The 26,841-nt window shown below is 47.2% G+C and overlaps 1 protein-coding gene across 1 annotated transcript in view; it reads left to right on the forward strand.

Annotated features, from left to right (window-relative positions):
* The first annotated feature begins 1,867 nt into the window (after positions 1-1,867).
* Positions 1,868-26,841, forward strand: part of rnf17 (ring finger protein 17) — a 128,925-nt gene continuing 103,951 nt past the window's right edge. Inside the window, exons 1-10 of the mRNA XM_072444159.1 lie at positions 1,868-1,931; positions 5,170-5,282; positions 10,060-10,151; positions 10,216-10,297; positions 11,370-11,459; positions 11,568-11,671; positions 15,824-15,992; positions 19,685-19,758; positions 20,117-20,179; positions 20,494-20,672. Coding sequence (XP_072300260.1) covers positions 1,868-1,931; positions 5,170-5,282; positions 10,060-10,151; positions 10,216-10,297; positions 11,370-11,459; positions 11,568-11,671; positions 15,824-15,992; positions 19,685-19,758; positions 20,117-20,179; positions 20,494-20,672 — 1,030 coding nt within the window. The remainder of the gene's footprint in view (positions 1,932-5,169; positions 5,283-10,059; positions 10,152-10,215; positions 10,298-11,369; positions 11,460-11,567; positions 11,672-15,823; positions 15,993-19,684; positions 19,759-20,116; positions 20,180-20,493; positions 20,673-26,841) is intronic.

Here is a 26,841-nt window from a genome sequence, read left to right on the forward strand (position 1 = left end):
ACGGGGGAGTGGCATGAGCGCTTCCACCTGAGTTCTCAAATCGCCAAAAAATCGTCCATTGCGCCTTTAAGTGTGGGATAAGGTTCCACTTTTCAATTTCCATTTTTTATGGTCATAAGAGGAGTATAATTTTTGTCCATAATTGCTGATAGTTCTCTATGAAGTACCACACTTAAATATCTAAGTTATAGGTGTCAAACTCTGGCCTGCGTGCCAAATCCGGCCCGCCAGACGTTTTAATCCGGCCCGAGGAACATTTCAAATTTATATTTAAAAAAAAAGGTATACATATATATTTTTTTAGATCGATTTATAGAACCGTAATTACATCCGTAACCGTTTTTATCGCTAAAACTACGCGTCCCACAATGCCGCCTATGGCCGCCCCTCCCCCACGGGGCTCTGCTGCACTGCTGTGTGAGCTGCCCCTCCCCCACGTGGCTCTGCTGCACTGCTGTGTGAGCTTCCCCTCCCCCACGGGGCTCTGCTGCACTGCTGTGTGAGCTGCCCCTCCCCCACGCGGCTCTGCTGCACTGCTGTGTGAGCTGCCCCTCCCCCACGTGGCTCTGCTGCACTGCTGTGTGAGCTTCCCCTCCCCCACGGGGCTCTGCTGCACTGCTGTGTGAGCTGCCCCTCCCCCACGGGGCTCTGCTGCACTGCTGTGTGAGCTGCCCCTCCCCCACGGGGCTCTGCTGCACTGCTTTGTTAGTTTCCCCTCCCCCACGGGGCTCTGCTGCACTGCTGTGTGAGCTGCCACTCCCCCACGGGGCTCTGCTGCACTGCTGTGTGAGCTGCCCCTCCCCCACGGGGCTCTGCTGCACTGCTGGGTGAGATGCCCCTCCCCCACGGGGCTCTGCTGCACTGCTGTGAGGGAGAAGTGCACTTGAAGCACTTTTGAGCAGAAGTTTAGTGGTGTCAGTTCAGGTGAACAGAGAACTACAGACGTGGAAATGTTAGTTAGTACATTTAAACGTTTTTTTTAGATCTTGGGAAGTTTATTTTGTTATAAAGTCAAATGTTTATCTCTGTAGAACTGTAGATCATCTCTGATAAACTGAAGCTCATGTTGGTGAAATTACACTTGTTTTTCTAAATACATTTCAGTTTATGAGAACAAACGTTTAGTATTTTTTTTATCGATCCACTAATTGCTTCAAAACAGCCTAGGCTATATAAAGTTATTTATTTCTTATATTTTTAATAGTTCGGCCCGCGACCCAAATGAGTTTGACACCCCTGCTCTAAGTGATTCTGTTTGCCATTTGAATGAGTTAGTCTTTTTAAAGGTCAGAAGGGGGCGCCAGTAAGAAAGAATTTCGTTTTTTGTACAATTAATTTGTATTTGGACATTGGACTAATTTCTTGAAGAAAAAGCATCACATTGGGTATGGAAATGTCTGGTTTGGTCAAATACAATAACATCATCTGCATCAGGCAGTTTAATGTTCCGTCCAATCAATTGTAACACTGTGAATTGTTTTTAATTGTCTAATAAATTGGGCCAATGGTTCTAAATACAAAGCAAACAGGAGGAGACACCAGGCACAGCCCTGACCCACCCCTCCTTCCAGAGTCAGTGGATCGGTCACATGACCATTGATTTTAATTCTTGATGTTGGACCATCGTAAAGAGCCCCAATATTTTCTATAATTAAATTGTCGATTTGAAATTTGTTTAGCACTTTAAATAAATAAGTCCAGCTACAGAATCAAACCAAACTCATTATTATGGCTTTGTTTTGTTATTATGTATTTGGCCCGTTGTTTTATTTTGTTATTTGAGGAAGAACAGAAGAGTCACGTGACAGGAAGCGCGCCGCCTCGTGGCGGTAGCGCAGATTGTGCGCGCGTATCGTGCAGAGGAGCGATGGAGTCAGAGCTGCCCCGAGCCACGGCGTGTTCTCTGTGCGGAGAGCCCTACACTCTGCCCGGTACTCACACCTTCAACACACTCTCTGACACTCACGGGCTTCGAACATAGAAGGATTTGAATTAAAACCGACTAATGGTTTAAACTGTCAGTTGTCCCTGCTAACCTGCTAACTAACCTGCTAACTAACCAGCTAACCAGTGCTAATTTGAACTTGAACCAACCCCTTTATTCATTACAAGTGTTACAGAGACATCCATGGCTCCATGGCCTGGTTAGGAATAATGAATGAATCGATACTAACAAAGAAATGTGTAATATTTCATCTTAAATCTGCCTTTGGTGTCAGTAAATGTGATGAAATGTAGGTTATGCTTTGAACCTTCCTGTAAATGCACTTTAACAGTGTTTTTATTTCCACAAGTCAACCTAAGTTATCTTTAAAAAAATGAATAGTCCACTACCATTGGTTTATTCAATTAATGTATGGATACATACATACATACATGCATACATATACAGACTTTATAGTGCCCTCGTCACTACTGTCTCCTCACGCCATCACCTGACTCTGGGTCAGAGTGAAAAAAGTCAGCAAAACTGAGCAGAAAATAAATATTGGTTAAATCTGTATGACGCGCACACAGTTATGGACTGATGATCCCCGGCATGGATCTGGCATCCAACAACAAACGGACTGGATTGTTCAACTTTTGCCTATGACGGTGACTCAAAGACGTCACGTCACGTCTTCCACGTTGATAAAACGATAGTAGCTTGTTAGACCTGCTCACCTCTGGTCCCTGAACATCCTTTGGTAAGTTTATCAGTAGAAGTTATGAACTCTCCAAATAATGTCACCTGTCGCACATGTTTGTTTACTCAATCCACATGGTCCAGGGGCCCGAGGGGCCCTACGGCACATCCCATTCAACCCAAACTGTGAGATGACCACATTGAGACAGTCTCAAGAGGATGAGAGAGTGAGAAACTAATGTTTCTTGTCAAAACCTGTAATTGTCAATTGTCTGTGTTTAGACCCTTTAAGACATGTCAGAGTGACAGAAGCAGGACACGCCCTTTTGTCTCAGTGAGAATCTCACGTGATTGGCCGAAACCTCATGCGGGTCTGTGTTGGTCCTTCTTCCGGCCAGTGCGAATCTTGATCTTTTTCTGCGCCGCGTCTTGCTGCAAAAAAGCTTTTCCAACTTTTCTGCAACAGCCGCGTTGGCAACGGCGACGCCCGCCCCGCTCCCCGGACGGGCCACGGCGTGCCGTGCTGCCCCGCACGCGCACGCACCCGCCGCCTACTGTTGGCCTAATGCTCGCTGCTGAGAGAGTTTCAAAACAATGACTGGCACAACGATGTATTGAAGCTTCAAAGCAACAAAAAGACGAAATGTAGGTTCAACCCCCCGACGACGAAAAATATTACATATTTTCAGCTTCAATCCATTTTGAGATGATCCCTAAATGAAACGGCTAACACTAGCAACGTTGCGGCTTAATGGTTTATTTCAGAGTGGTTTGTTCATATTCTGAGTCAACAGTGCCTTTAAACCGCTCTTCTGCCTCATTCGCTCTGGTGTGTCCAGTTAAAGACCTGTCGCTGTTGTTCTGTTCTAGCTGCACACTACTTTACAAGGTGCATTGTGGGGATTTTGATCAGTATTTAGACCTTTATTTGAATTTCACCACCGATCGCATCCCGTACATTTCAATGGATGCGGCTTTTGTTTTCACACAAAGGGGCGGGGCCGTTCTGGTGGCACAGGAAGTGAAACATTTGCTGAAGACGTCTATGGGAACACTGTCAACAGCACGTCTCCTCCTGTCTCCTCCCGTCTGCTCTGTCTCCTCCCGTCTGCTCTGTCTCCTCCCGTCTGCTCTTGTCTCCTCCCGTCTGCTCTGGTCTCCTCCCGTCTGCTCTTGTCTCCTCCCGTCTGCTCTTGTCTCCTCCCGTCTCTTCCCGGCTGCTCTTGTCTCCTCCCGTCTCCTCCCGTCTCCTCCTGTCTGCTCTTGTCTCCTCCCGTCTCCTCCCGGCTGCTCTTGTCTCCTCCCGTCTCCTCCCGTCTCCTCCCGTCTCCTCCCGTCTGCTCTTGTCTCCTCCCGTCTCCTCCCGTCTGCTCCTGTCTCCTCCCGTCTGCTCTTGTCTCCTCCCGTCTCCTCCTGTCTGCTCTTGTCTCCTCCCGTCTCCTCCTGTCTGCTCTTGTCTCCTCCCGTCTCCTCCCGTCTCCTCCCGTTTCCTCCCGTCTCCTCCCGTCTGCTCTTGTCTCCTCCTGTCTGCTCTTGTCTCCTCCCGTCTCCTCCCGTCTCCTCCCGTTTCCTCCCGTCTCCTCCCGTCTCCTCCTGTCTCCTCCTGTCTCCTCCTGTCTGCTCTTGTCTCCTCCCGTCTCCTCCTGTCTGCTCTTGTCTCCTCCCGTCTCCTCCCGTCTGCTCTTGTCTCCTCCTGTCTGCTCTTGTCTCCTCCCGTCTCCTCCTGTCTGCTCTTGTCTCCTCCCGTCTCCTCCCGTCTCCTCCTGTCTGCTCTTGTCTCCTCCCGTCTCCTCCCGTCTCCTCCCGGCTGCTCTTGTCTCCTCCCGTCTCCTCCCGTCTCCTCCCGTCTCCTCCTGTCTGCTCTTGTCTCCTCCTGTCTGCTCTTGTCTCCTCCCGTCTCCTCCTGTCTGCTCTTGTCTCCTCCCGTCTCCTCCCGTCTCCTCCCGTCTCCTCCCGTTTCCTCCCGTCTCCTCCCGTCTGCTCTTGTCTCCTCCTGTCTGCTCTTGTCTCCTCCCGTCTCCTCCTGTCTGCTCTTGTCTCCTCCCGTCTCCTCCCGTCTCCTCCCGTCTGCTCTTGTCTCCTCCCGTCTCCTCCCGTCTCCTCCCGGCTGCTCTTGTCTCCTCCCGTCTCCTCCCGTCTCCTCCCGTCTCCTCCTGTCTGCTCTTGTCTCCTCCTGTCTGCTCTTGTCTCCTCCCGTCTCCTCCTGTCTGCTCTTGTCTCCTCCCGTCTCCTCCCGTCTGCTCTTGTCTCCTCCCGTCTCCTCCCGTCTCCTCCCGTCTCCTCCCGTCTCCTCCCGTTTCCTCCCGTCTCCTCCCGTCTGCTCTTGTCTCCTCCTGTCTGCTCTTGTCTCCTCCCGTCTCCTCCCGTCTCCTCCCATCTCCTCCCGTCTCCTCCTGTCTCCTCCCGTCTGCTCTTGTTTCCTCCTGTCTGCTCTTGTCTCCTCCCGTCTCCTCCTGTCTCCTCTGTTGTCTCTTGTTGTCTCTAGTTGTTTCCTTGGATTATAAATGAAGTGTAAATAATTGTGAGCACGTTTGTTCCTCTAGAAGACGATGTGGACGGGAATCTGCCGCGGATGCTGCTGTGTGGACACATCTACTGCTGCCCCTGCCTCAGGCCCCTGGAGCAGGACAATGTCATCACATGTCCAGAGTGTCAGGTACTCCACTGGCCCACTCCCCAGAGCACTGGCCCACTCCCCAGAGCACTGGCCCACTCGAGCGGTCAGGAGCGATGGGTTCACCTCAGTGTATAAAGCTCTAAAGACACACCTCAGTGTATAAAGCTCTAAAGACACACCTCAGAGTGTATAAAGCTCTAAAGACACACCTCAGTGTATAAAGCTCTAAAGACATCATGTCCCTGAGACCAAAAGAAGGGAAGGAGCGACTGGACTGTGCCTCATAGAGACTATTTCTATTCTGAATGTGACTATCGTTTATTCCAAAAGAATGGAACAAATCCTCCCAAACTGAATCCACAAAGATCAGACAGGATTCATGACAAACGACAAACACAAGACGACATAAGACCATCTTTACACACAATGAGACACACACAAACACACAACTAAACAAAGATGTAATAATGAGTTTGGACGCTGAGAAGACTTGATTCTGTAGCTGGACTAACAAGTGCTAACCAAATATAAAATGGATGATTTGAAAAAATTGGGGCTCTTTACGATGGCCCAACATCAAGAATTAAAGTTAATGGTCATGTGACCGATCCACTGACTCTGGAAAGCCGGGGTTGTTCTTGGCCCCTTCTGTTTGCGCTGTATCTAACTCTATGGATTTTTTCTGATTGTCTAATATTTTGAGCCAATATTTCAAATTTATGGGATGGTACATAATATTACCTGCTTTGCAGATGATGTCTTATTGTTTTAAACTAAGGCAGAGCAAGATAATATGTCTGTTTGCCGTAACCCGACCGAGTCATCAATTATAGCCGACTGAAAAAAAAATATCAGCATTTTGTCAAAATTATGCCAAATTCTTTTATTTTTCTTATATTTCGCCAACTCACCGACCGTTTTTTTTCTTCAAAAAAGCGCAGTGTTGAATAATTTTGTATCACTGGAACTCACTAAAAATATTACGAAGCCGAAATGAAAATGAAACTTAACACGAGCGGAGAACGTTCAAGTCATTGTCTGTTGAAGCCTGACCCCTGGCGGTCACTGCGTGTCACTGGCAGATAAAAAAAAATGGCGACGGCAACATGTGTGTTCATTGTGTCGACCAGACCGGACGAAGCGAGCGAAAAGAGGACGTCGACGATTTTACGACATGAAAATGGCCAAAAAATAAAATCATTTGTCCTGTACAAAAATAAGAATAATTTATTGGCTGGACTTATTCATTTTTTTGTTTTGTACATTTACTGTAGCATCTCTTTTGATAAATTATAATAACTTAATTTCATAGTTTTCACTTAATTCTTAATTCAATTCTATATACAAATTTGGAATTTTTTATGCTTTAAAGTAAAAAAAAAAAAAAAGAATTTACCTTTCTACCTACCCACTTGAAAAATTTGGGTAGGGTTACACCAAACATACAATTCATTTTGGATCTTTTTGTTTGCTTTCAAAGTTTAAAAAAAAAAGAATTTACCTACCTACCCATTTGAAAAATGGTGGGGCGGGTTACAGCAAAAAGACCATTTATTTGGGGCAGCCTAATGTGATGCATTTCCTTGATAATAGGCCCAATGTCTGGATATTGAACGTACATTTAAAAAAAAATCTTATAGTGGGGCCCCGCTCTGACTTTCAGAAAGAACTATCCATTTAAATGACAAACCGAATCCCTCAAGTAGCTACGTGTGGTTCTCCACAAGAATCTGCACTTATGACCTGGAAGACGCTAATCAAAGCATCTAAACTGAACAAATATTAAAATCTTATGCTGGTTGGTTTATGACCAAAGTTTTAAGCCAAAAACACGCCAACCTTAGATTTAAGATTTGAATTACAAACGTTTTTTTTATACCAGTTTTGAAAAGAAAATCAAATAAACTTTATGTAGAAAGAATGGTCTGGCTTGGAGAAATAGGACTTTTATAGGTACTTACAAATAAGGAGTTATTATAATCAAGAAACCAAACAAGGCAACAACAATTCTATCCCTGTGACTGAATCTAACATGAGCATTGACGTGTGACACACACTGCTCTGGACGGACATGACGGACATGCCACCACAGCACCACGGGATAAAGCACCGCCGGACTCAACCTGAAAATGGACACATTCAACAAACAATGGACAAAATGGGACTCTTTGGGTCCTCGGAGCGAGCTCGTTTGGGTCCTCGGAGCGAGCTCGTTTGGGTCCTCGGAGCGAGCTCGTTTGGGTCCTCGGAGCGAGCTCTTTGGGTCCTCGGAGCGAGCTCGTTTGGGTCCTCGGAGCGAGCTCGTTTGGGTCCTCGGAGCGAGCTCGTTTGGGTCCTCGGAGCGAGCTCTTTGGGTCCTCGGAGCGAGCTCTTTGGGTCCTCGGAGCGAGCTCGTTTGGGTCCTCGGAGCGAGCTCGTTTGGGTCCTCGGAGCGAGCTCGTTTGGGTCCTCGGAGCGAGCTCGTTTGGGTCCTCGGAGCGAGCTCGTTTGGGTCCTCGGAGCGAGCTCGTTTGGGTCCTCGGAGCGAGCTCGTTTGGGTCCTCGGAGCGAGCTCGTTTGGGTCCTCGGAGCGAGCTCGTTTGGGTCCTCGGAGCGAGCTCGTTTGGGTCCTCGGAGCGAGCTCTTTGGGTCCTCGGAGCGAGCTCTTTGGGTCCTCGGAGCGAGCTCGTTTGGGTCCTCGGAGCGAGCTCGTTTGGGTCCTCGGAGCGAGCTCGTTTGGGTCCTCGGAGCGAGCTCGTTTGGGTCCTCGGAGCGAGCTCTTTGGGTCCTCGGAGCGAGCTCGTTTGGGTCCTCGGAGCGAGCTCGTTTGGGTCCTCGGAGCGAGCTCGTTTGGGTCCTCGGAGCGAGCTCTTTGGGTCCTCGGAGCGAGCTCTTTGGGTCCTCGGAGCGAGCTCGTTTGGGTCCTCGGAGCGAGCTCGTTTGGGTCCTCGGAGCGAGCTCGTTTGGGTCCTCGGAGCGAGCTCGTTTGGGTCCTCGGAGCGAGCTCGTTTGGGTCCTCGGAGCGAGCTCGTTTGGGTCCTCGGAGCGAGCTCGTTTGGGTCCTCGGAGCGAGCTCGTTTGGGTCCTCGGAGCGAGCTCTGGGTCCTCGGAGCGAGCTCTTTGGGTCCTCGGAGCGAGCTCGTTTGGGTCCTCGGAGCGAGCTCGTTTGGGTCCTCGGAGCGAGCTCGTTTGGGTCCTCGGAGCGAGCTCGTTTGGGTCCTCGGAGCGAGCTCGTTTGGGTCCTCGGAGCGAGCTCGTTTGGGTCCTCGGAGCGAGCTCTGGGTCCTCGGAGCGAGCTCTTTGGGTCCTCGGAGCGAGCTCGTTTGGGTCCTCGGAGCGAGCTCGTTTGGGTCCTCGGAGCGAGCTCGTTTGGGTCCTCGGAGCGAGCTCGTTTGGGTCCTCGGAGCGAGCTCTTTGGGTCCTCGGAGCGAGCTCGTTTGGGTCCTCGGAGCGAGCTCTTTGGGTCCTCGGAGCGAGCTCTTTGGGTCCTCGGAGCGAGCTCGTTTGGGTCCTCGGAGCGAGCTCGTTTGGGTCCTCGGAGCGAGCTCTTTGGGTCCTCGGAGCGAGCTCGTTTGGGTCCTCGGAGCGAGCTCGTTTGGGTCCTCGGAGCGAGCTCGTTTGGGTCCTCGGAGCGAGCTCGTTTGGGTCCTCGGAGCGAGCTCGTTTGGGTCCTCGGAGCGAGCTCGTTTGGGTCCTCGGAGCGAGCTCGTTTGGGTCCTCGGAGCGAGCTCGTTTGGGTCCTCGGAGCGAGCTCGTTTGGGTCCTCGGAGCGAGCTCGTTTGGGTCCTCGGAGCGAGCTCGTTTGGGTCCTCGGAGCGAGCTCGTTTGGGTCCTCGGAGCGAGCTCGTTTGGGTCCTCGGAGCGAGCTCGGAGCTCTTCTGGTCCTTGGAGCTCTTCGGGTCCTTGGAGCTCTTCTGGTCCTTGGAGCTCTTCGGGTCCTTGGAGCTCTTCGGGTCCTTGGAGCTCTTCGGGTCCTTGGAGCTCTTGGGTCCTCGGCCGTGGCGTCCAAAGCGTCCAGTTTACATTAAAAGTCTATGTGGACGTGTGCCTTTGGCGTCCTACATTTTTGCGGCCCAAATCCTGTGTTTTGAGCGTTGGACGCGGTGCGTCGGGGGCGTTTGAGTGTCGGTCGGTCGGTCAGTCGGTCGGTACGCGTGTCCAGTGCGTCCAGCTAGTGAGTTTATTTATGGATGCATGTCTGAGGCGTCCAACTCCTGTGTCGGGCGCCATTTGGACGCTGTGGTGTGAACACGGTTTTAGTCGAACTTATTCCTAATTTTGACAAATTTAACTTAAACCAGCAAAAACGACATGTGACCACAACTAAATACTGCAACATGATTAATGCACACATCATTAACATCATTAGCAGGTCATGAAGTACATTAAGTATGACACAGTTCTTAAGGCAAACTAAAGTAAAACATGATTTAGTTACAAGTTAAGATCACACAGTAAACGTTAAGTCGGTTTAATGTGAAATATATTCATCAAATATTCATCAATTGAGATCTCACGACATATTTAAATGATATTTGTCCCAGTCAGCAGAGTAAAAAAGAAAAGGCATTCAGCAATTTTGCTCTGTCTGGGAGTAACTGATTTATGCCTTTTTAATGAATTCAAAGCACTGGTAAAAATGACCCACAATGCCAGTGCTGTGTAAGTGCATTTGTATGTATTAATGTAATTCTTTTATTCAATGTTTTATTGTATCTGCTCATCTGTTGTGTAGATGTGTTCTTGTAAATGAGAGCTGCTTTAAGGGCCCTGGAGAAAATCAAGGATCAAAGAAAAGATGATGATCCAAATCTTCATTTGTGTCCCTCACCCTCAGGTGGAGTCACAGCTGCCTGAGGCGGGGGTGGATGGACTGAGTGAAGACTGCAGGATTATCGGCCTGCTTTACACAGCCAAGATGAATAAGAGGTAAAGCATCATTTCTCTAGTCTCCATGACAACTGCTCCTAACAGTGATGTGTCTGTGTGTCAGGCCCCACAGATCCAGTCGGCCCAGGATCAGGGAACCTCTGCCCCAGATCGGCCCCCGGTTCAGGAAGGAAGCCTCAAATCACGTATGTCCTCATCTCCTGCTTTTTAAAAGGATTTTTTGGCCCTTAGTTTGAGGCGGGGCAGTGGTGTGTGAAATGGGGATGAGAGAAGGGAGGACATGCAGTAAACTGTCTGAGTCGGGATTCAAACTCACCTTAACCAGCACATGTCCTCATCTTCATCACACCAACCTAATCTTTGATTTTCCATCTGTGTGACGGAGTTTCATCACCTAAAAAAAAAACTGAACATTATTCATTCAATATTTACGATCAATTAAATGATCCAAGAGTGTAGGCCCCATGCAGGGCGGGACATGAGGCGTGTTCAAGTACTTGTGTCACCAGTCTTTACTTAGACAAACACATCCATCTAAAAGAAAGAAAAGTATGTTAAAAAAATTACACCTTAAAAATAGACATGTCATAAATTTGCTTTTTAGAACTCTGGATCCGACATACAGGTTCTGCACTGTAAGGACTGCTTCATTTCCTGGTACTTTTTTAGTTCCGGTCTCCATATCAAACTCATTTGCATAGAGCAGGGACTGGGCCACACTTTGGGGACCTTTTCTTTTTGTTTTAGCTCCTGTGCTGGTACTTTACGTGTGTGTGTGTGTGTGTGCGTGCGCGGGCCTTTTTCCTAATAAAACAGACTTCTGAATCGACTTGTATTGGTAGAACAACTCAAATGAGCATGTGGCAGCAATATTCTGTTTATCAAGCTGGACTGATTTTGACCAGGGAAAAGGTTCAGTTTTTATCTTTAACCCTTGTATGGCAATGCTGTTATTGTAGGAGCACTGTTCTCTCTGAAGGAGCAATGCTGTTATTGTAGGAGCACTGTTCTCTGAAGGAGCAATGCTGTTATTGTAGGAGCACTGTTCTCTGAAGGAGCAATGCTGTTATTGTAGGAGCACTGTTCTCTGAAGGAGCAATGCTGTTATTGTAGGAGCACTGTTCTCTCTGAAGGAGCAATGCTGTTCTTGTAGGAGCACTGTTCTCTCTGAAGGAGGCTGAAGTTTCTCCTCAGGTCTTTGCTTGAGTTGTTAATATTTCATATGTGAATCCTGTGCATTGTACTGTGACATTTCAGTGTGCAGATCTGCAGAAGTTTGAGCAGAAGGTGGATGAAGCTTTGATGCGAGCTGCTGAAAACCTGGTCCAGCTGGAAAACATCCAAGAGGTGAGACCACATGTCCGGGCTCAGCTCTTTTCAGTGGACACTTACAGGTTGTCAGCTGCTGCGGTCACTTTTATTGTTCATAATAACTACATTGTTTTTTGTGCCCAGACTCTCAAGACCGGCATGTCTACACAAGTTGAGAAAGAAAAGTCTCGGCTGCAATCAGAGATTATCCAGGCCACCTCCAAAGCCATCCACTGCATTCAAAAGTGGTATGAAATGTGTCAATTAGCCTAAAGACTCAAAGACTACTAACATCTGGATTCTATCAGTATCAGTTACAATGCACTGGTGTCTAAATCCAGTAACCTCACAAAACCTCTTTTTGGTCAAATGAAAAGCTTGTATATGTTAGGTGCTGTAGTTTTCCTCAGAAAAAGAGCATTGCTGATGATATACTTATAATACTTATACCAGGCCTTGAAATAATTATTTTTACGTCCCTGTCAACATGACAGGTACAGATCATTTGGTACCTGTCATGGCTAATTCTGAATCGGTCACAAGGAAAGGAAAACAGAATAACATTCATGAAAAATGAACTTTTATTAACATGTCTCGTTATCATTTACAGGCTGAGAAATAGATTTTCAAAGTTAGGGGCCAGGGGGGCCCCTACCTAAAAAAGTTAGGGGCCCCCCAGCAATTTCAGGGGCCCACAATCGCGCGGCATCGCGGCGTCATAAGAACAAGATAAATGTGTTGTTTTAAACCTGGGTATTATAAGTACTTTTATCTGTTATTTGATATGAAGAGCACAAATACTGCATCATATAAACCAGAGATCATGATCTTTAAAACTGTTTAATTTAATATAATCATGTTTATTAGATACAAAATAAATACTGTTTACAGCATTTGACACAAGGAGATCTTGTGGAATATATAAAATCACAGCCTACAAAATAAACTACTAACATATAAACATTGCCCCGATGCTAACAGCTCCAAAGGGGGCGGGGCCCTTGGGGCCCTTGGATACTTCCACATTGACATTGTCCCTAATGTGCAAAATTACAGCTTTTGTTGCAAACAACTTTAAAAAGATTGAATTGTGAACTGAGGAGATTGACGCCCGCCAACCTCGATATCACTTGTGGCGCAAAATTAGACGGAGCATTTCCGAGTACAACCGAACGCAACCGAACGCAGCGGCCAATCAGATGCCCGCTTTCATCGACATAAGATCACGGACACCGCTCGGCCAATGAGTGGCATGTCTGTCAAAACGAAACTTAAGCGATGGAAATGCGCTCGCACATGCTCCGCTGCTTCCTCCGCTGTACAACTACAGCAATAATCCTGGTCTGTAGTACAGCGCGCCCGAGTTTGTGCAGAGGAATCGCTTTGGGCGTGTTCACCGCGCTGTTTTTGCCTATTAAAAATATATATGACGGCGAAAAATTTGCGTCGGTCATTGTGTCCGGAGCGTTGATTTTGGAGTCGGTCAAGACTGATTTTTGCGCCGGTCATTGACCGTGTCCGGCCCGTTATTTCGAGGATTGCTATACTATTATGCATTTCCATTTTGTCGGTGTAATCCCTCATTTCCAGGAGCGTTCCATTATAGAAAACGGTTCTACTCATCCCAGAGTCATTCTCGATCCGTGAATCAAGACCGGGAACTCGTATATTTATCCTACTCTGAGTAGGCCCCGCCCACCTGGCGGGGACTTCCTGGAAGAGGGTGTTTTTGGTTTCACCAGAAACTGTTTACTATCAGCCTTTTAATGGGCTACCAGCCTCCTATTGTACCTGGCTCACTCTCCCTCTTCCCTGAGGACCTGATTAGCATAATAATGCCCTGAGCGTCGACCTCCAGGGATTCAATACTGCATTATTTAAGATGAAGATGCACGGCGCTCTGTGGTCCTGAACTCCAGTGTCTTCTGTGCTGATAGTCTCTTGTGCAGAGGCTGTTTAGTCTCACTATGTGACGCTCTTCACACTTTTCTTCACTGCATTGGACAGAATAAACTACATTGCTCTGTTTTTGTGTTGCATCTTGTCCTTAGGATGAACCAGGTTTTGTCTTAAAGTGTTTCCTGGTTTAAAATAAACGGGTAACTTCATGTTGTCTAAAAATTCTTTGCAGTTTTTCCTGACAGTCCCGAGACATAAGGGATAGAAACACCCTTCCTTCTAGGTTGTTTCCCTTTTGTCCTTTTTGTCCTGCGTTTTGGTTCTCTTCACTCTGAGAGCCCAAGCGGGGTGTCCACAGGCTGTGGCCGTGCTAGCCACTAATCACTCAATCGAAGACAGTGAGGAGAAGATTCTGAGCAGGAGAAAAGATGGTTTGAAAAAGGAGTTAAAGAGGCAAACTTTGTTCAAAAAGAAAATCCATTCTTAAACAGAAACCGGGGTTTAAGATTCAACCTTCCGGACGTTTATAATGGAATCTTGAATCCCTGGAGAGGTCGACGCTCAGAGCATTCAGATGCTAATCAGTTACTCAGGGAGAAGAGAGAGTTTGAGTCAGGGACAATAGGAGGCTGATAGCCCATTTAACGGCTGATGGTAAACAAAAAGGTTAGTTTCTAGTGAAACCAAAATCATCCGTTATCAGGAGGTCCCGGTGGGCAGGGCCTACTCAGAGTAGGAGAAATATGAGTTCCCAATCTTATTTCGCAGATTGAGAATGACCCTCGGATAAGTCTAAAAACTTTTTTTTCTCCTAAAAAAAAAAAAACAGGAGTCCAGATGACTACAACTGAATCTTTTTCTACAATTTCCATTTTGTGCATTTTTAGATTTGACTAAAATGTCTTCCCCTGACTCTTCCCCAGCCACAGACGGTAGCTCCTTGGATCAGTGCTCTAAGAAACACACCTTACTCCTATTTTTGACCACTAAATTAAGATACACTGAACAAATATATAAACAGTGGGGAGTGTGCATGTGCACTACTGCCTGAGTTCTCAACTCGGCGAAAAATCCCCCACTATTCTTTTAAGTCCAAATGTAATCTCCATGTTCTGTATGTCAGTTATAATGTCAGTCCTTGACTGTCAGTGCAGTTTGAGTGTGATAAAATGTAAATATATGCTTATATTTCTGTGATGTATATTATCTGCATAATAGTGATATGACAATTTTTGTATATTATCTGCATCATTAGTCTAAGACAAAAATGGCATGTGAAAAACTGCATTTGTGAAAGTGTCGTAAAGATGGTGCAAAGGAATGTTTACTCCAGGGAGGGGTGTAACACCCCAGGGGAGTTAGGTAAACATTACCCATGCTTTATCTCTAAGGAAAATACCAACTGTTGTAAAAGACAAGTGCCTTGATGTGAAGCTGACTAATGAGAATGTGACCCCATTATGCCTAAATCCATAATGTGAAATAAAACCAACCTGCAAGAGAAAAAACATCGTGAGTAGCCAGGCTACTTATAACAGCCTGGTGACCCGGCCCGGCGGTTTCTCCCATGCATGCTACACAAAAGTCTGACGTTTCTGTGTCGTTTCATGTTCTAAGTTGAATTGTGTTCTCTGTGTGTTAAGGAATAGCATTGGTTTATGTCTAATTTCTTGACATTGAGTCATCCATTCTTTGTAATTGCCTTGCTTCCTGCAGCCAGGAAGGAGTATGCTCCAAAGATATCCATTAATTGTGTCCACACATCGTTGCACATAGTTATGAAATCTAATGGAATGGCAATGCCAAAAATTGCCTGTAGCTCTTTGTGGATTTCAGCCCAATATTTCTGAGCAACAGGACTGTCCCAAAACTCCTGGCTGCCACAGTTTCTCCAAAAATCAGCATTTCCCTGTGAACAATGAGCTCTTTGACATGGTGTTATGAATCATGTCACTTTTTCTTTTTTCTTTTTTTCTTCAAAAAGTTTAAAGAACATAATAGATATAATAATATAATATATAATAGACATTTCAGTCAAAGTGCTTTGATCGTCATTACTCTGTCGATTTCAGTCAAATACTGAAAAAATTAAACAAAGAGCTTCAGTTTTTGACATTGCCATTCCATGTGATTTCAGAACTATGTATTTGGGCCTTATAATTCCTGCCATGGACACAGTATCTGTATCTGTAGCTGTAGCACTGCTGGACTGGACTGACTTTGTATTGGACATTTGGAAAAAGGCAGAAAAATCATATTCAGACTCAATTTGGAAATCGACAAATTAACCAGACTTTTGACCAAATGGGACGGCCGTTGGGTCTGTTCTGTCCTGTGCTACTTGTGTTCTTTCTTTTCTATATTTGTCTCTGGTTGTGTTTTATGTGTTTGTGTCTTTTATAAATCATTTAAAAAAGTTTTGAAAAAGAAAAGTAAAAAAACTCATGATTGTGGGTTACTCCATCCTTAAACCTTTTGTAAAGTCAATGTTGCCTCTTCAGGAAGGACTCTCGTCTGGAGGAGCTGTCCACACTAGAGTCCTATTTCATCCAGACTAAGAGCCTCATGGAGCAGGTGGAGGAGCGAGTGAGCAGCCTCCAGCTCGCCATGCAGAAGGCCAAAGAAGTGCGACGGGTGAAGTTCCTGGAGAAGTACTGCCCGCTCGAAAAGGTACTTTTTACTAACCGGTAAAATTAAGTCTTTTAAAGGGGCCATTTGTAGTAATCCCCCTTGAACTACGATTGGTCCTGCCCAAAGGGAGGAGTTACAACTGAAACACGCCCTGTCCTTGTTTACAAGTTTGATAATTCTCTTACAGCTTGAGTTATTAAAGCCTTGAGATCCTCAGAGCTGTCATGTGCCTCCTGAGCATGTCCTTAGCATGTCCTTAGCATGTCTGCTTTTATTTCTGACAAGGTGAAGAGGCTTCTGCACACTAAAGCCTCTTCACACCGCCGCCTCAAATTCACGCCTGACGCAGAAGTTTGACGCCTGTACATTTGAAGACAGACGCCTCGGACTCACGTCTGTAAAATACACTCGGCAGCAGACGCACGCCCGAGGCGTCTGCACATGCTCAGTGGAGTCGAGGCGTCTGCACGCGCTCAGTGGAGTCGAGGCGTCTGCACGCGCTCAGTGGAGTCGAGGCGTCTGCACGCGCTCAGTGGAGTCGAGGCGTCTGCACGCGCTCAGTGGAGTCGAGGCGTCTGCACGCGCTCAGTGGAGTCGAGGCGTCTGCACGCGCTCAGTGGAGTCGAGGCGTCTGCACGCGCTCAGTGGAGTCGAGGCGTCTGCACGCGCTCAGTGGAGTCGAGGCGTCTGCACGCGCTCAGTGGAGTCGAGGCGTCTGCACGCGCTCAGTGGAGTCGAGGCGTCTGCACGCGCTCAGTGGAGTCGAGGCGTCTGCACGCGCTCAGTGGAGTCGAGGCGTCTGCACGCGCTCAGTGGAGTCGAGGCGTCTGCACGCGCTCAGTGGAGTCGAGGCGTCTGCACGCGCTCAGTGGAGTCGAGGCGTCTGCACGCGCTCAGTGGAGTCGAGGCGTCTGCACGCGCTCAGTGGAGTCGAGGCGTCTGCACGCGCTCAGTGGAGTCGAGGCGTCTGCACGCGCTCAGTGGAGTCGAGGCGTCTGCACGCGCTCAGTGGAGTCGAGGCGTCTGCACGCGCTCAGTGGAGTCGAGGCGTCTGCACGCGCTCAGTGGAGTCGAGGCGTCTGCACGCGCTCAGTGGAGTCGAGGCGTCTGCACGCGCTCAGTGGAGTCGAGGCGTCTGCACGCGCTCAGTGGAGTCGAGGCGTCTGCACGCGCTCAGTGGAGTCGAGGCGTCTGCACGCGCTCAGTGGAGTCGAGGCGTCTGCACGCGCTCAGTGGAGTCGAGGCGTCTGCACGCGCTCAGTGGAGTCGAGGCGTCTGCACGCGCTCAGTGGAGTCGAGGCGTCTGCACGCGCTCAGTGGAGTCGAGGCGTCTGCACGCGCTCAGTGGAGTCGAGGCGTCTGCACGCGCTCAGTGGAGTCGAGGCGTCTGCACGCGCTCAGTGGAGTCGAGGCGTCTGCACGTACGCGCTCAGTGGAGTCGAGGCGTCTGCACGCACGCGCTCAGTGGAGTCGAGGCGTCTGCACGCACGCGCTCAGTGGAGTCGAGGCGTCTGCACGCACGCGCTCAGTGGAGTCGAGGCGTCTGCACGCGCTCAGTGCAGTCGAGGCGTCTGCACGCACGCGCTCAGTGCAGTCGAGGCGTCTGCACGCACGCGCTCAGTGGAGTCGAGGCGTCTGCACGCACGCGCTCAGTGGAGTCGAGGCGTCTGCACGCACGCGCTCAGTGGAGTCGAGGCGTCTGCACGTGCTCAGTGGAGTCGAAGCGTCTGCACGCGCTCAGTGGAGTCGAGGCGTCTGCACGCGCTCAGTGGAGGAGTTGTGCTGTGTGTTTTCTCGTGGTGTAAATGGAGTTTAATGTTGGACCATGGCTTTGGTTTATTAACTCTACAAAGTCCCAACAGGTGATGGGCCCCGGGGCCCGTCTGGGACCCGCAGATACTTCCGAGCTGAGCAGAGTTTAGTCAATATTTGGTCCAAGAGCTGCGTCTTAAGGATTTTTTTAAATCGTTGCCGGGTTTGTTTTGGGTCTTCTTCCGGGTCGTGCACGTCACTGGAGCCTCATCCTTGATTGGCTGCTGCGCAGCGTCCCAACGCAGAAAAGTTGGACAATGCTCAACTTTCCTGCGTCGAACGCTCTGTACGCCTTGGACGCGCGTCCAGAGCGTTTGACGCTGAAAACGCAGGAATTGCGCCGTGCAAGACGCGTTCGACGCACGTTTGTACAGACTTTGAATGTAAACTGGACGCTTTGGACGCCCCGGTCTGAAGACCGCTTAAGGGGACCTTGAATCTCAGACACGTTCCTATTTAAATAAAGCGGCCTACAGACTATCCACACAGAAGACACTCACACTCTGGTTTACAGCAGGCTGTGCGCTGTAGGCGTGTTCTTCATGTCCTTCTCTCATGAACGAGGGCCACATTCAACCTTTATATCCATTTAAAGAATTGTCATGACCCACTGCATAAGTGTGGTATGTGTTATGTCCTGTATTAGGCCTTTAACATTTCATCATCAAAGATAAAAAAAAAAACATTTTTTTAAATTTGCTTGTTAATCTTAAGGTTTGTAATGACGTAACCATGGCATTGATCCCTTTTCTGGAAATTAATGAACTCTTCATCAAATGTGGCTTATGAAGATTTATTGACCAAATAATTAAACTGATAAATATGAATTTGGAATATGCAAATGAGTTGATAACAGAGGGAGACGCCAGATATGATTAGTCTAGATCTATCTACCATATTTTCCAGACTATAAGTCGCTCCGGAGTAACCAGCCAAAAAAATATAAGTCGCTTTTTTGTTGGAAATGTATTTGATAAAATCCAAGAACATCTTGAAATGCAATTTCAAATAATAACAGATGAGAACATGGTGAATCGGCGTACGTATGCTAACACCTTCAGCTACGTGACGTATGCTAACGCTAACACCTTCAGCTACGTGACATATGTAACGTATGCTAACGCTAACACCTTCAGCTACGTGACGTATGCTAACGCTAACACCTTCAGCTACGTGATGTATGCTAACGCTAACACCTTCAGCTATGTGACGTATGCTAACGCTAACACCTTCAGCTATGTGACGTATGCTAACGCTAACACCTTCAGCTACGTGACGTATGCTAACGCTAACACCTTCAGCTACATGAGGCACAGACAGAACTGTGGTGTCTGGTATATTGACGTAACATATTAAGTTATTCAGATAACTATAGCATAAAGAACATGCTAACAAGTTTCCCAAAGCATCAGTAGTACCCCAAATCATCAACATGTGAAATGCGATTGCCAGTGTGAAAATAACAAACAAAATGATATAATAATGTGTTAATATCACATAGAAGTCGCTCTGGAGTTTAAGTCTCACCCTGGCCAAACTGAAACATATGTGGCCCAAAAGTGTGTTATTAATCTAAGGTGATCTCATCAGCCAGATTGTGTTTTTCATCTGACCAGAAGCTGTGATCCTGAGGAGATGGGCCTGTGTGTCTGTCGCCTCCAGGGGTCACTCAGGGGTCACGCTGGGGTCGCTCAGGGGTCACGCTGGGAGATACTGCGGCAGAGCTTTTTTTTTCATTTATATTGTCCTTAAACAGTTTTTGTCCAGCAAGAAAAACTCAATACATGAAAAAATTTTACGCTAACACAACTCGTTATGAATGAATTGTTTGTACCTTCTCTGGCTGCTCATGGGTGTCTTCTAGTGTCCATGTTCTGTGGTCTCGGTCCCCTCCTGACCGGTGTGTCCATGTTTGGCAGGTTCTGGAGACGTTGCAGGCTCCAGTGGAGAACCAGTTTGATCTAATCTGTATCTCGGAGGTTACAGAGCTAAGGTTGGTCCAATCTTAAACATGTTGTAAAGACAGACAACCCAGAAAACCACAATCTAAACCAGGGGTGTCTAAACTATGGCCCAAGGGCCAAACGTGGCCCTCAGACCAATTTTTGCTTCAGATATGATGATCATGATCATAAGCAGTAATTTTTAACAAACAATCCATTGTAATGATATTCCAAGCTTTATTAAAGGCGTAATGGACGATCGCCGACACATGTGCACTCAGATTTGGGCCAAAAAATCGTCCATTACACCTTTAAGTTACAGTGGCTCTATTAAAGCTTCGACCACTGGTCTGTGGCGGTCTTCTGTGAAGAATGTTTAAATGACCCTGACCAAACCTTTTGTTGTAGGTGTGCCTTAAACTCACACACTGTGGATGAGTCTTTGACTATCGTCCTGGACTTCTCAAACAAGTGAGTATGTGCAGAAACAAAATCTTTGTGGTTTGAATATTTTATGGCAAATTAGGAAGTCTGGAGCTTCTCAAAGTGTGGGGCACGCCTGTTTGGGGGGGGGGGGTGAGACGTTTGGGGAAATCTGTGATTATGCACGACAAATGCATAACAACAAAATGGATAGATTTTCCATCTCCGGGGGGCGCGCCAGTAAGTTTGAGAAGCTCAGTTAGACTCAGTTAGTTTGGTTTGCACCGACACCAGAATTTGGTCCCAGAAATGGATTTAGTGGTTTTGGGCCAAAAAATATATATTATATTTGTGTGTTTTAGAAACGACATTAAGCAAAGTGAGAGTGCTCAGTGTAGCGGCACGTCCCAGCCCAAAGCCCTGTGCAGCAGCAGGAGCCCCTCCCCGCCAGGCTCCTCCAGCCCCAATCTGTCCTGCCGTGGCTCTACCTCAGACCTCGCCCCAGACATCATCATTGAGGAGGTGGTGGAGGACCAGCAGGGTCAGTATGAGGCACCTTCATGCAGATGGATATGTTCATAAACAAACAATTAAATGTACCTTTTGACTTTGTTGGATACTGGTGAAGAGAGAGACTAAGCCCTGGGCTTCAGGATGAAAAAAAAAGAAAGGTTGATCAGAATCAGAATACGGTTTAATGCCATTGTCAATGAACAAGATTCACAAATATAGGAACTTGTCCTGGTGATTCATGCAACATAAACAACAAAACAATGAACAGTGAATAGGTACCAGATATATAAAAATGGGTAAGTCAAGTTAAAATAAAGTTAAACATAGACATAATATGTACATAAATAAAATATGTCGTGCAATAAGAAGTGAACAGTGCAGTGAGTGACAGGTGCTTAGGCAGTGTTCATGAGTCCAACTGTAGAGGGAAAGAAACTGTTCTTGTGACGGGAGGTTCTGGTCCTGATGGACCGTGGTCTCCTGCCTGAGGGGAGTGGTCTCCTGCCTGAGGGGAGTGGTCTCCTGCCTGAGGGGAGTGGCCTCCTGCCTGAGGGGAGTGGTCTCCTGCCTGAGGGGAGTGGCCTCCTGCCTGAGGGGAGTGGCCTCCTGCCTGAGGGGAGTGGCCTCCTGCCTGAGGGGAGTGGCTCAAATAGTCCATGTCGGCTGTGATTGGACCTGCTCGTCCCAGAGTCCTGAGACGTACAGGTCCTGCAGATATGGAAGTCTGCAGCTGATCACCTTCTCATCAGAGGGCGCTGTAGTCTCTGTTTGTCCCTGGCTGTGGCTCCAGCGTACCACACGGTGATGGAGGAAGTGAGGATGGACTTGATGATGGCCGTGTAGAACTGCACCATCATCAGATTGTCTTTCCTCAGCTGCTGCAGGAAGTAAGGCAAGGCAAGTTTATTTGTAGAGCACATTTCATACACAAGGCAATTCAAAGCTTCACAGCAGGAAAAATGCATTAAAATCACAAAGAAATTACAGAAAAAGAAATACAATAAAATTAACCAAATTAAAAATGATCAATCCAACTAATTGTCTAAACTAATAAAATCACAAACAAAAGAGAAGAGTGCAAAGAAAAAATCCTTTCAGTCATATGCGCAGCTAAACAAAACTGTTTTTAGCTTAGATTTGAACATTGTCAGAGTTGAAGCCTGTCTCACATCTTCAGGAAGAATGTTCCAGATTTTAGCTGCATAAAACTGAAACGCAGATTCCCCATGTTTTGTCCTGACTCTGGGCACCAGCAGGAGGCCGGTCCATGTTTTGTCCTGACTCTGGGCACCAGCAGGAGGCCGGTCCATGTTTTGTCCTGACTCTGGGCACCAGCAGGAGGCCGGTCCATGTTTAGTCCTGACTCTGGCACCAGCAGGAGGCCGGTCCATGTTTAGTCCTGACTCTGGCACCAGCAGGAGGCCGGTCCATGTTTAGTCCTGACTCTGGCACCAGCAGGAGGCCGGTCCATGTTTAGTCCTGACTCTGGCACCAGCAGGAGGCCGGTCCATGTTTAGTCCTGACTCTGGCACCAGCAGGAGGCCGGTCCATGTTTAGTCCTGACTCTGGCACCAGCAGGAGGCCGGTCCATGTTTAGTCCTGACTCTGGCACCAGCAGGAGGCCGGTCCATGTTTAGTCCTGACTCTGGCACCAGCAGGAGGCCGGTCCATGTTTAGTCCTGACTCTGGCACCAGCAGGAGGCCGGTCCATGTTTAGTCCTGACTCTGGCACCAGCAGGAGGCCGGTCCATGTTTAGTCCTGACTCTGGCACCAGCAGGAGGCCGCTCCATGTTTTGTCCTGACTCTGGGCACCAGCAGGAGGCCGGTCCCTGAGGTCCTCAGAGTCCGAGATGGTTCATATGGCACTAACATATCCAAGATGTACTTTGGTGCTAGGCCATGGAGAGACTTGTACACAAGCAGAGCTGCTTTAAAGTCTATTCTCTGAGCCACAGGGGGCAGTAAAGAGACCTGAGAACAGGACTAATGTGATCATACTTCCTGGTTCTGGTCAGGACCCGAGCAGCAGCGTTCTGGATGTACTGCAGCTGTTTTACAGCTCGTTTGGAGAGACCAGTGAGCGGCCGTTACAGTCTAATCTACTGGAGACAAATGCATGGATAAGTCTCTCTAAATCTGGTTTTAACACTATATGATTTGACGTGGCTATTAAAGTTCAAGTCTGAGTCCATTATTACCCCCAGATTTCTAACTTGGTTTGTAGGTTTCAGAGCGAGACTCTGGAGGTGACCGCTAACACTTTCTCTTTGTTTCTGTGGGCCAAAAACGATTATTTCAGTCTTGTCTGAGTTCAGCTGGAGAAAGTTGTTTTGCATCCACACACTGATCTGTTGGATGCAGTGACAGAGTGAATCTACTGGTCCATAGTCACCTGCCGACAGTGAAACATAGATCTGAGTGTCGTCTGCATAATTGTGATAGGACACATTTTCACTGCGTATCAACTGACCTAACGGCAGCATGTAGAGGTTGAACAGAAGGGGACCCAGGACTGACCCTTGGGGCACTCCACAGGTCAGGGTCATGTGGTCTGAGACACAGCTACCAATTTCAACAAAGTACTTCCTGGCTTCCAGATAGGACCTTAACCAGTTTAGGGCAGTGCCAGTGACGCCCACCCAGTCCTCTAGTCTCTGTAAGAGGATCCCATGATGGACAGTGTCAAAAGCAGCATCAGATCCAACAGAATTAAGACTGAGACTTTGCCCGTGTCAGTGTTCAGGCGGATGTCATTCGTCACCTTGACAAGAGCAGTCTCAGTGCTGTGATGAGGTCTAAAACCTGACTGAAAAACATCAAATGAGTCGTTTATTAAGAGGAAATCTGTGAGCTGTTGTAAACGACCTTTTCAAGGACTTTGCCCCAAAATGTCAGATTAGAGATGGACCGGTAATGACTCAGTACTGCGGCATCAAGACTGCTCTTCTTTAGGAGAGGCTTTATGACCGCAGTTTTCAAAGACATTGGGAATGTTCCAGATTGAAGCGACATGTTAACTATGTGAGTGAATGGTGCTAACAAACTGTTCAGCACAGACTTTAGAAATCTGGTGGGTAACACATCGAGGCAGCATGTAGATGAACTCAGACTGGTGATGATCTCATGGACAGTTTTGTCAGTTACTGGTGCAAAGTGAGTCAGCTCTAAGTGTCTGGGTGGTTTAAGGGTAATTTTTTGCATTGTGGGATTTATAGCATTTTGCCCTGAACTTTGTCATTAAAGAATAATGCAAACTCATTACACTTGATGTGGAAATGAGTTCTAACGGCAGCTGAGCTGGAGGGTTTGTTCATCTGTTACTGTGGCAACAGGACACGCCAGTTGTTACTGCAGCTTCTAATTATTTCAGAGAAATATCTTTCCCTAGTTCTACATAAAATGAGGTTGTACATGTTCAGCTTCTTTTTGTAAATCTCTTTTTGAACCTGGAGCTTTGACTTGCGCCATTTCCGTTGGGCCCTGTGACACTCCCTTTTCTGTGCCCTGACCCAATCATCATGTCTCCATGGCAACTTCTGCTTATTTTTAACCATTTTAGCCTTCATAGGGGCGATGGTGTCCAGAACATTCAAAACACTAGATGTAACAGAGTTCAACAAATCATTTACATTAGAACATGAGACATTTTCAAAGTTTATCATTTCCATAAACAGTGCACCTGTGCCATCACTTATGTGTCTCCTCTGAACAACTGCAGGACCAACCGGTGGTTTGGGAGAAACAGACAGGTCAAAGAAGACACAGAAATGATCAGACAGAGCAACATCGATCACATTAACATTTGAAATATTTACCCCCTTTGTAATTATGAGACCTAGAGTGTGTCCTTTGCTGTGGGTGGGGCCTCTCACATGCTGAGTAAGACTGAAGGTTTCAAGGACAGCATCAAGCTCTTTAGCGTTTCTGTCACAAATATTATCAACATGCACATTGAAATCACCTGTAATGACCAAACCATCAAAGTCTGTGCATACGACGGAAACATTTCAGTAAAATCCTCAATAAAACTTTGGCAGTGCTGGAGAGGCTTGTATAAAACAATGAAGAGAATGGATGGAGACCGTTTTAGCTCCATTTTAAAGGATACATACTCAAATGATGAAAACACCCCAAAAGACAACCTGCGGGTAATTATTTCATCTCTAAAGACAGCACAGACTCCACCCCCTTTTTTGTTTTCTCGTGTTTCAGATTCAAACTTAAAGTTGGGTGGAGCAGATTCTATCAGAACTACATTTCCTGTGTTTTTGTCAAGCCATGTTTCAGTTAAAAACATAAAATCAAGATTATAAGAAGAAATAAAATTATTCATTAAGAGATTTGTTACATAAGGATCTGACATTTAGCACAGCAAGTTTCAGACTAGTTTCAGTGAGACTGGGCTTTATCTTTTCACAGGGAATATGAATCACATTTCTCAGATTGGGCCTGACTCGCATTTTGTTTTTCCATCTGTGTGATGATGTGACTACAGAAATAGCACTAGGGGGGGCTCTTTTTACATAGGGCCCCGGGTTGGTTTGATTTTGAATGTGACAATAAGTCCCGGCAACGCTGAGACCCAGTGCATCCTAGCTATGGGAGATACCAGGTGAAAGGCGAGGTTGGATGGGTGGTGGGGCTTTTGTAGCCAAGGAGAGTTTGGGACCAGGTGAGAGGCGAGGGGGGGGTGGGTGTTGGGGCTTTTGTTGGTGTAGTCGGCTTGTGCAGGGAAGAGTTGATAAGTATTGACATAGCCCTTGCTATATTGGGCGTGAGTGGAGCCATCTTAATGCCTGATTTGATCAGACTTTCAAAATGGCTGGGAAGGGCCATGGGTGAGAGTGGAGATGAGAAGGAGAATGATGAATCTTTAGTGGGAGTAGATGTTGCAGGGGGAACCCAGGGCTGGTGTGAAGGCAGGGGCGATGACAGGGATGTTGTTGGGCTTGTCACAGATGGGTCCAAGGCCTTTGAAGATTGTTCCTTTGCTGGAGGCGGTGGAGGTGAATGTGGAGAAGCTGGAGTTGAATCCTGTTGCCCTGAATGTATGATATCCGCAGTGTATATAAATGTGTGCTCTTACACTGAAACTGTCTTGCACCGGAAGTTCCGTTTATTAAAGTGAGTTCTGATTCAGTCAGAGACATTAAGCGAAGACTCCTGTTTTTCCTCCACGAAAAGTGCGTCTTGTCACGGTGTTTCCCGTCCCTACAATGATCCGACCACCTTTGCTGGTGGTGGTGGAGCAGCTGCTGATGAATCCTTTGGTGGAGGCTGAGGTTGTGGTGCTTTTGATGTTGAAACATTGGCTCGGTCTCTGCTGGTTCTTCTTGATGAGGAGCTGATGGTGGCTCCCACTTTTTCACTCCCCATTTTTCACTGTTTCATGGTAGCCACTTTGTAAAATAAAAACATAACTAATGTACACTCAGCACCCCATCTTGACATGAGTATTCAGACCCTTTTCTCAGTATTGAGTAGAAGCACCTTTTGAGGCAGTACAGCCATGAGTCTTATTGGGAAGGATGTGTATCACTCATGGATTTTAAGTTTGCCAAAAAGTAAAATTTTGGTCTCATCAGACCAGAGAACCTTCTTTCTCATAGTCTGCGAGTCCTTCATGCTTCAGGCTTTCATATGTCTTGCATTGAGCAGAGGCTTCAGTCAGGCCACTCTGCCATAAAGCCCCGACTGGTGGGCGGCTGCAGTGACTTTGTGGTACTGTCTCCCATCTCCCTGCTGCATCTCTGGAGCTCAGACACAGAGATCTTTGGGTTCTTCTTTACCTCTCTCACAAAGGCTCTTCTCCCACGAATGGTCCGTTTGGCTGGTCAGCCAGGTCTAGAAAGAGTTCTGGTCATCCCAAACTTCTTCCACTTAAGGATCATGGAGGCCAATATGAGCATCTCAAGGAGGATCTGAAGTAATGGACAGCATATGAGTTAAAAATGAGTGTCACAGCAAAGGCGCTGAATACTTATGACCATGTTATATTTCAGTTTTTCTTTTTTAATACATTAACAAAAATGTCAACATTTGCTGCGTTGCAACAACGAAATGTCCCCATGTGTGGACAATAAAAGAATATCTTATCTTTAAGTTTTTTTTCTGTTAAGATGGGGTGCTGAGTGTAAATCAAAGAGAAATTAAATTTGCAAATGGCTGCAATGAAACAACGTGTAGCATTTAAAGG

Source organism: Eucyclogobius newberryi, unplaced genomic scaffold (genome assembly GCF_026437365.1).
Source record: "Eucyclogobius newberryi isolate DKJ021-1_F unplaced genomic scaffold, fEucNew1.0.hap1 SCAF_14, whole genome shotgun sequence".
Lineage (NCBI taxonomy): Eukaryota > Metazoa > Chordata > Actinopteri > Gobiiformes > Gobiidae > Eucyclogobius > Eucyclogobius newberryi.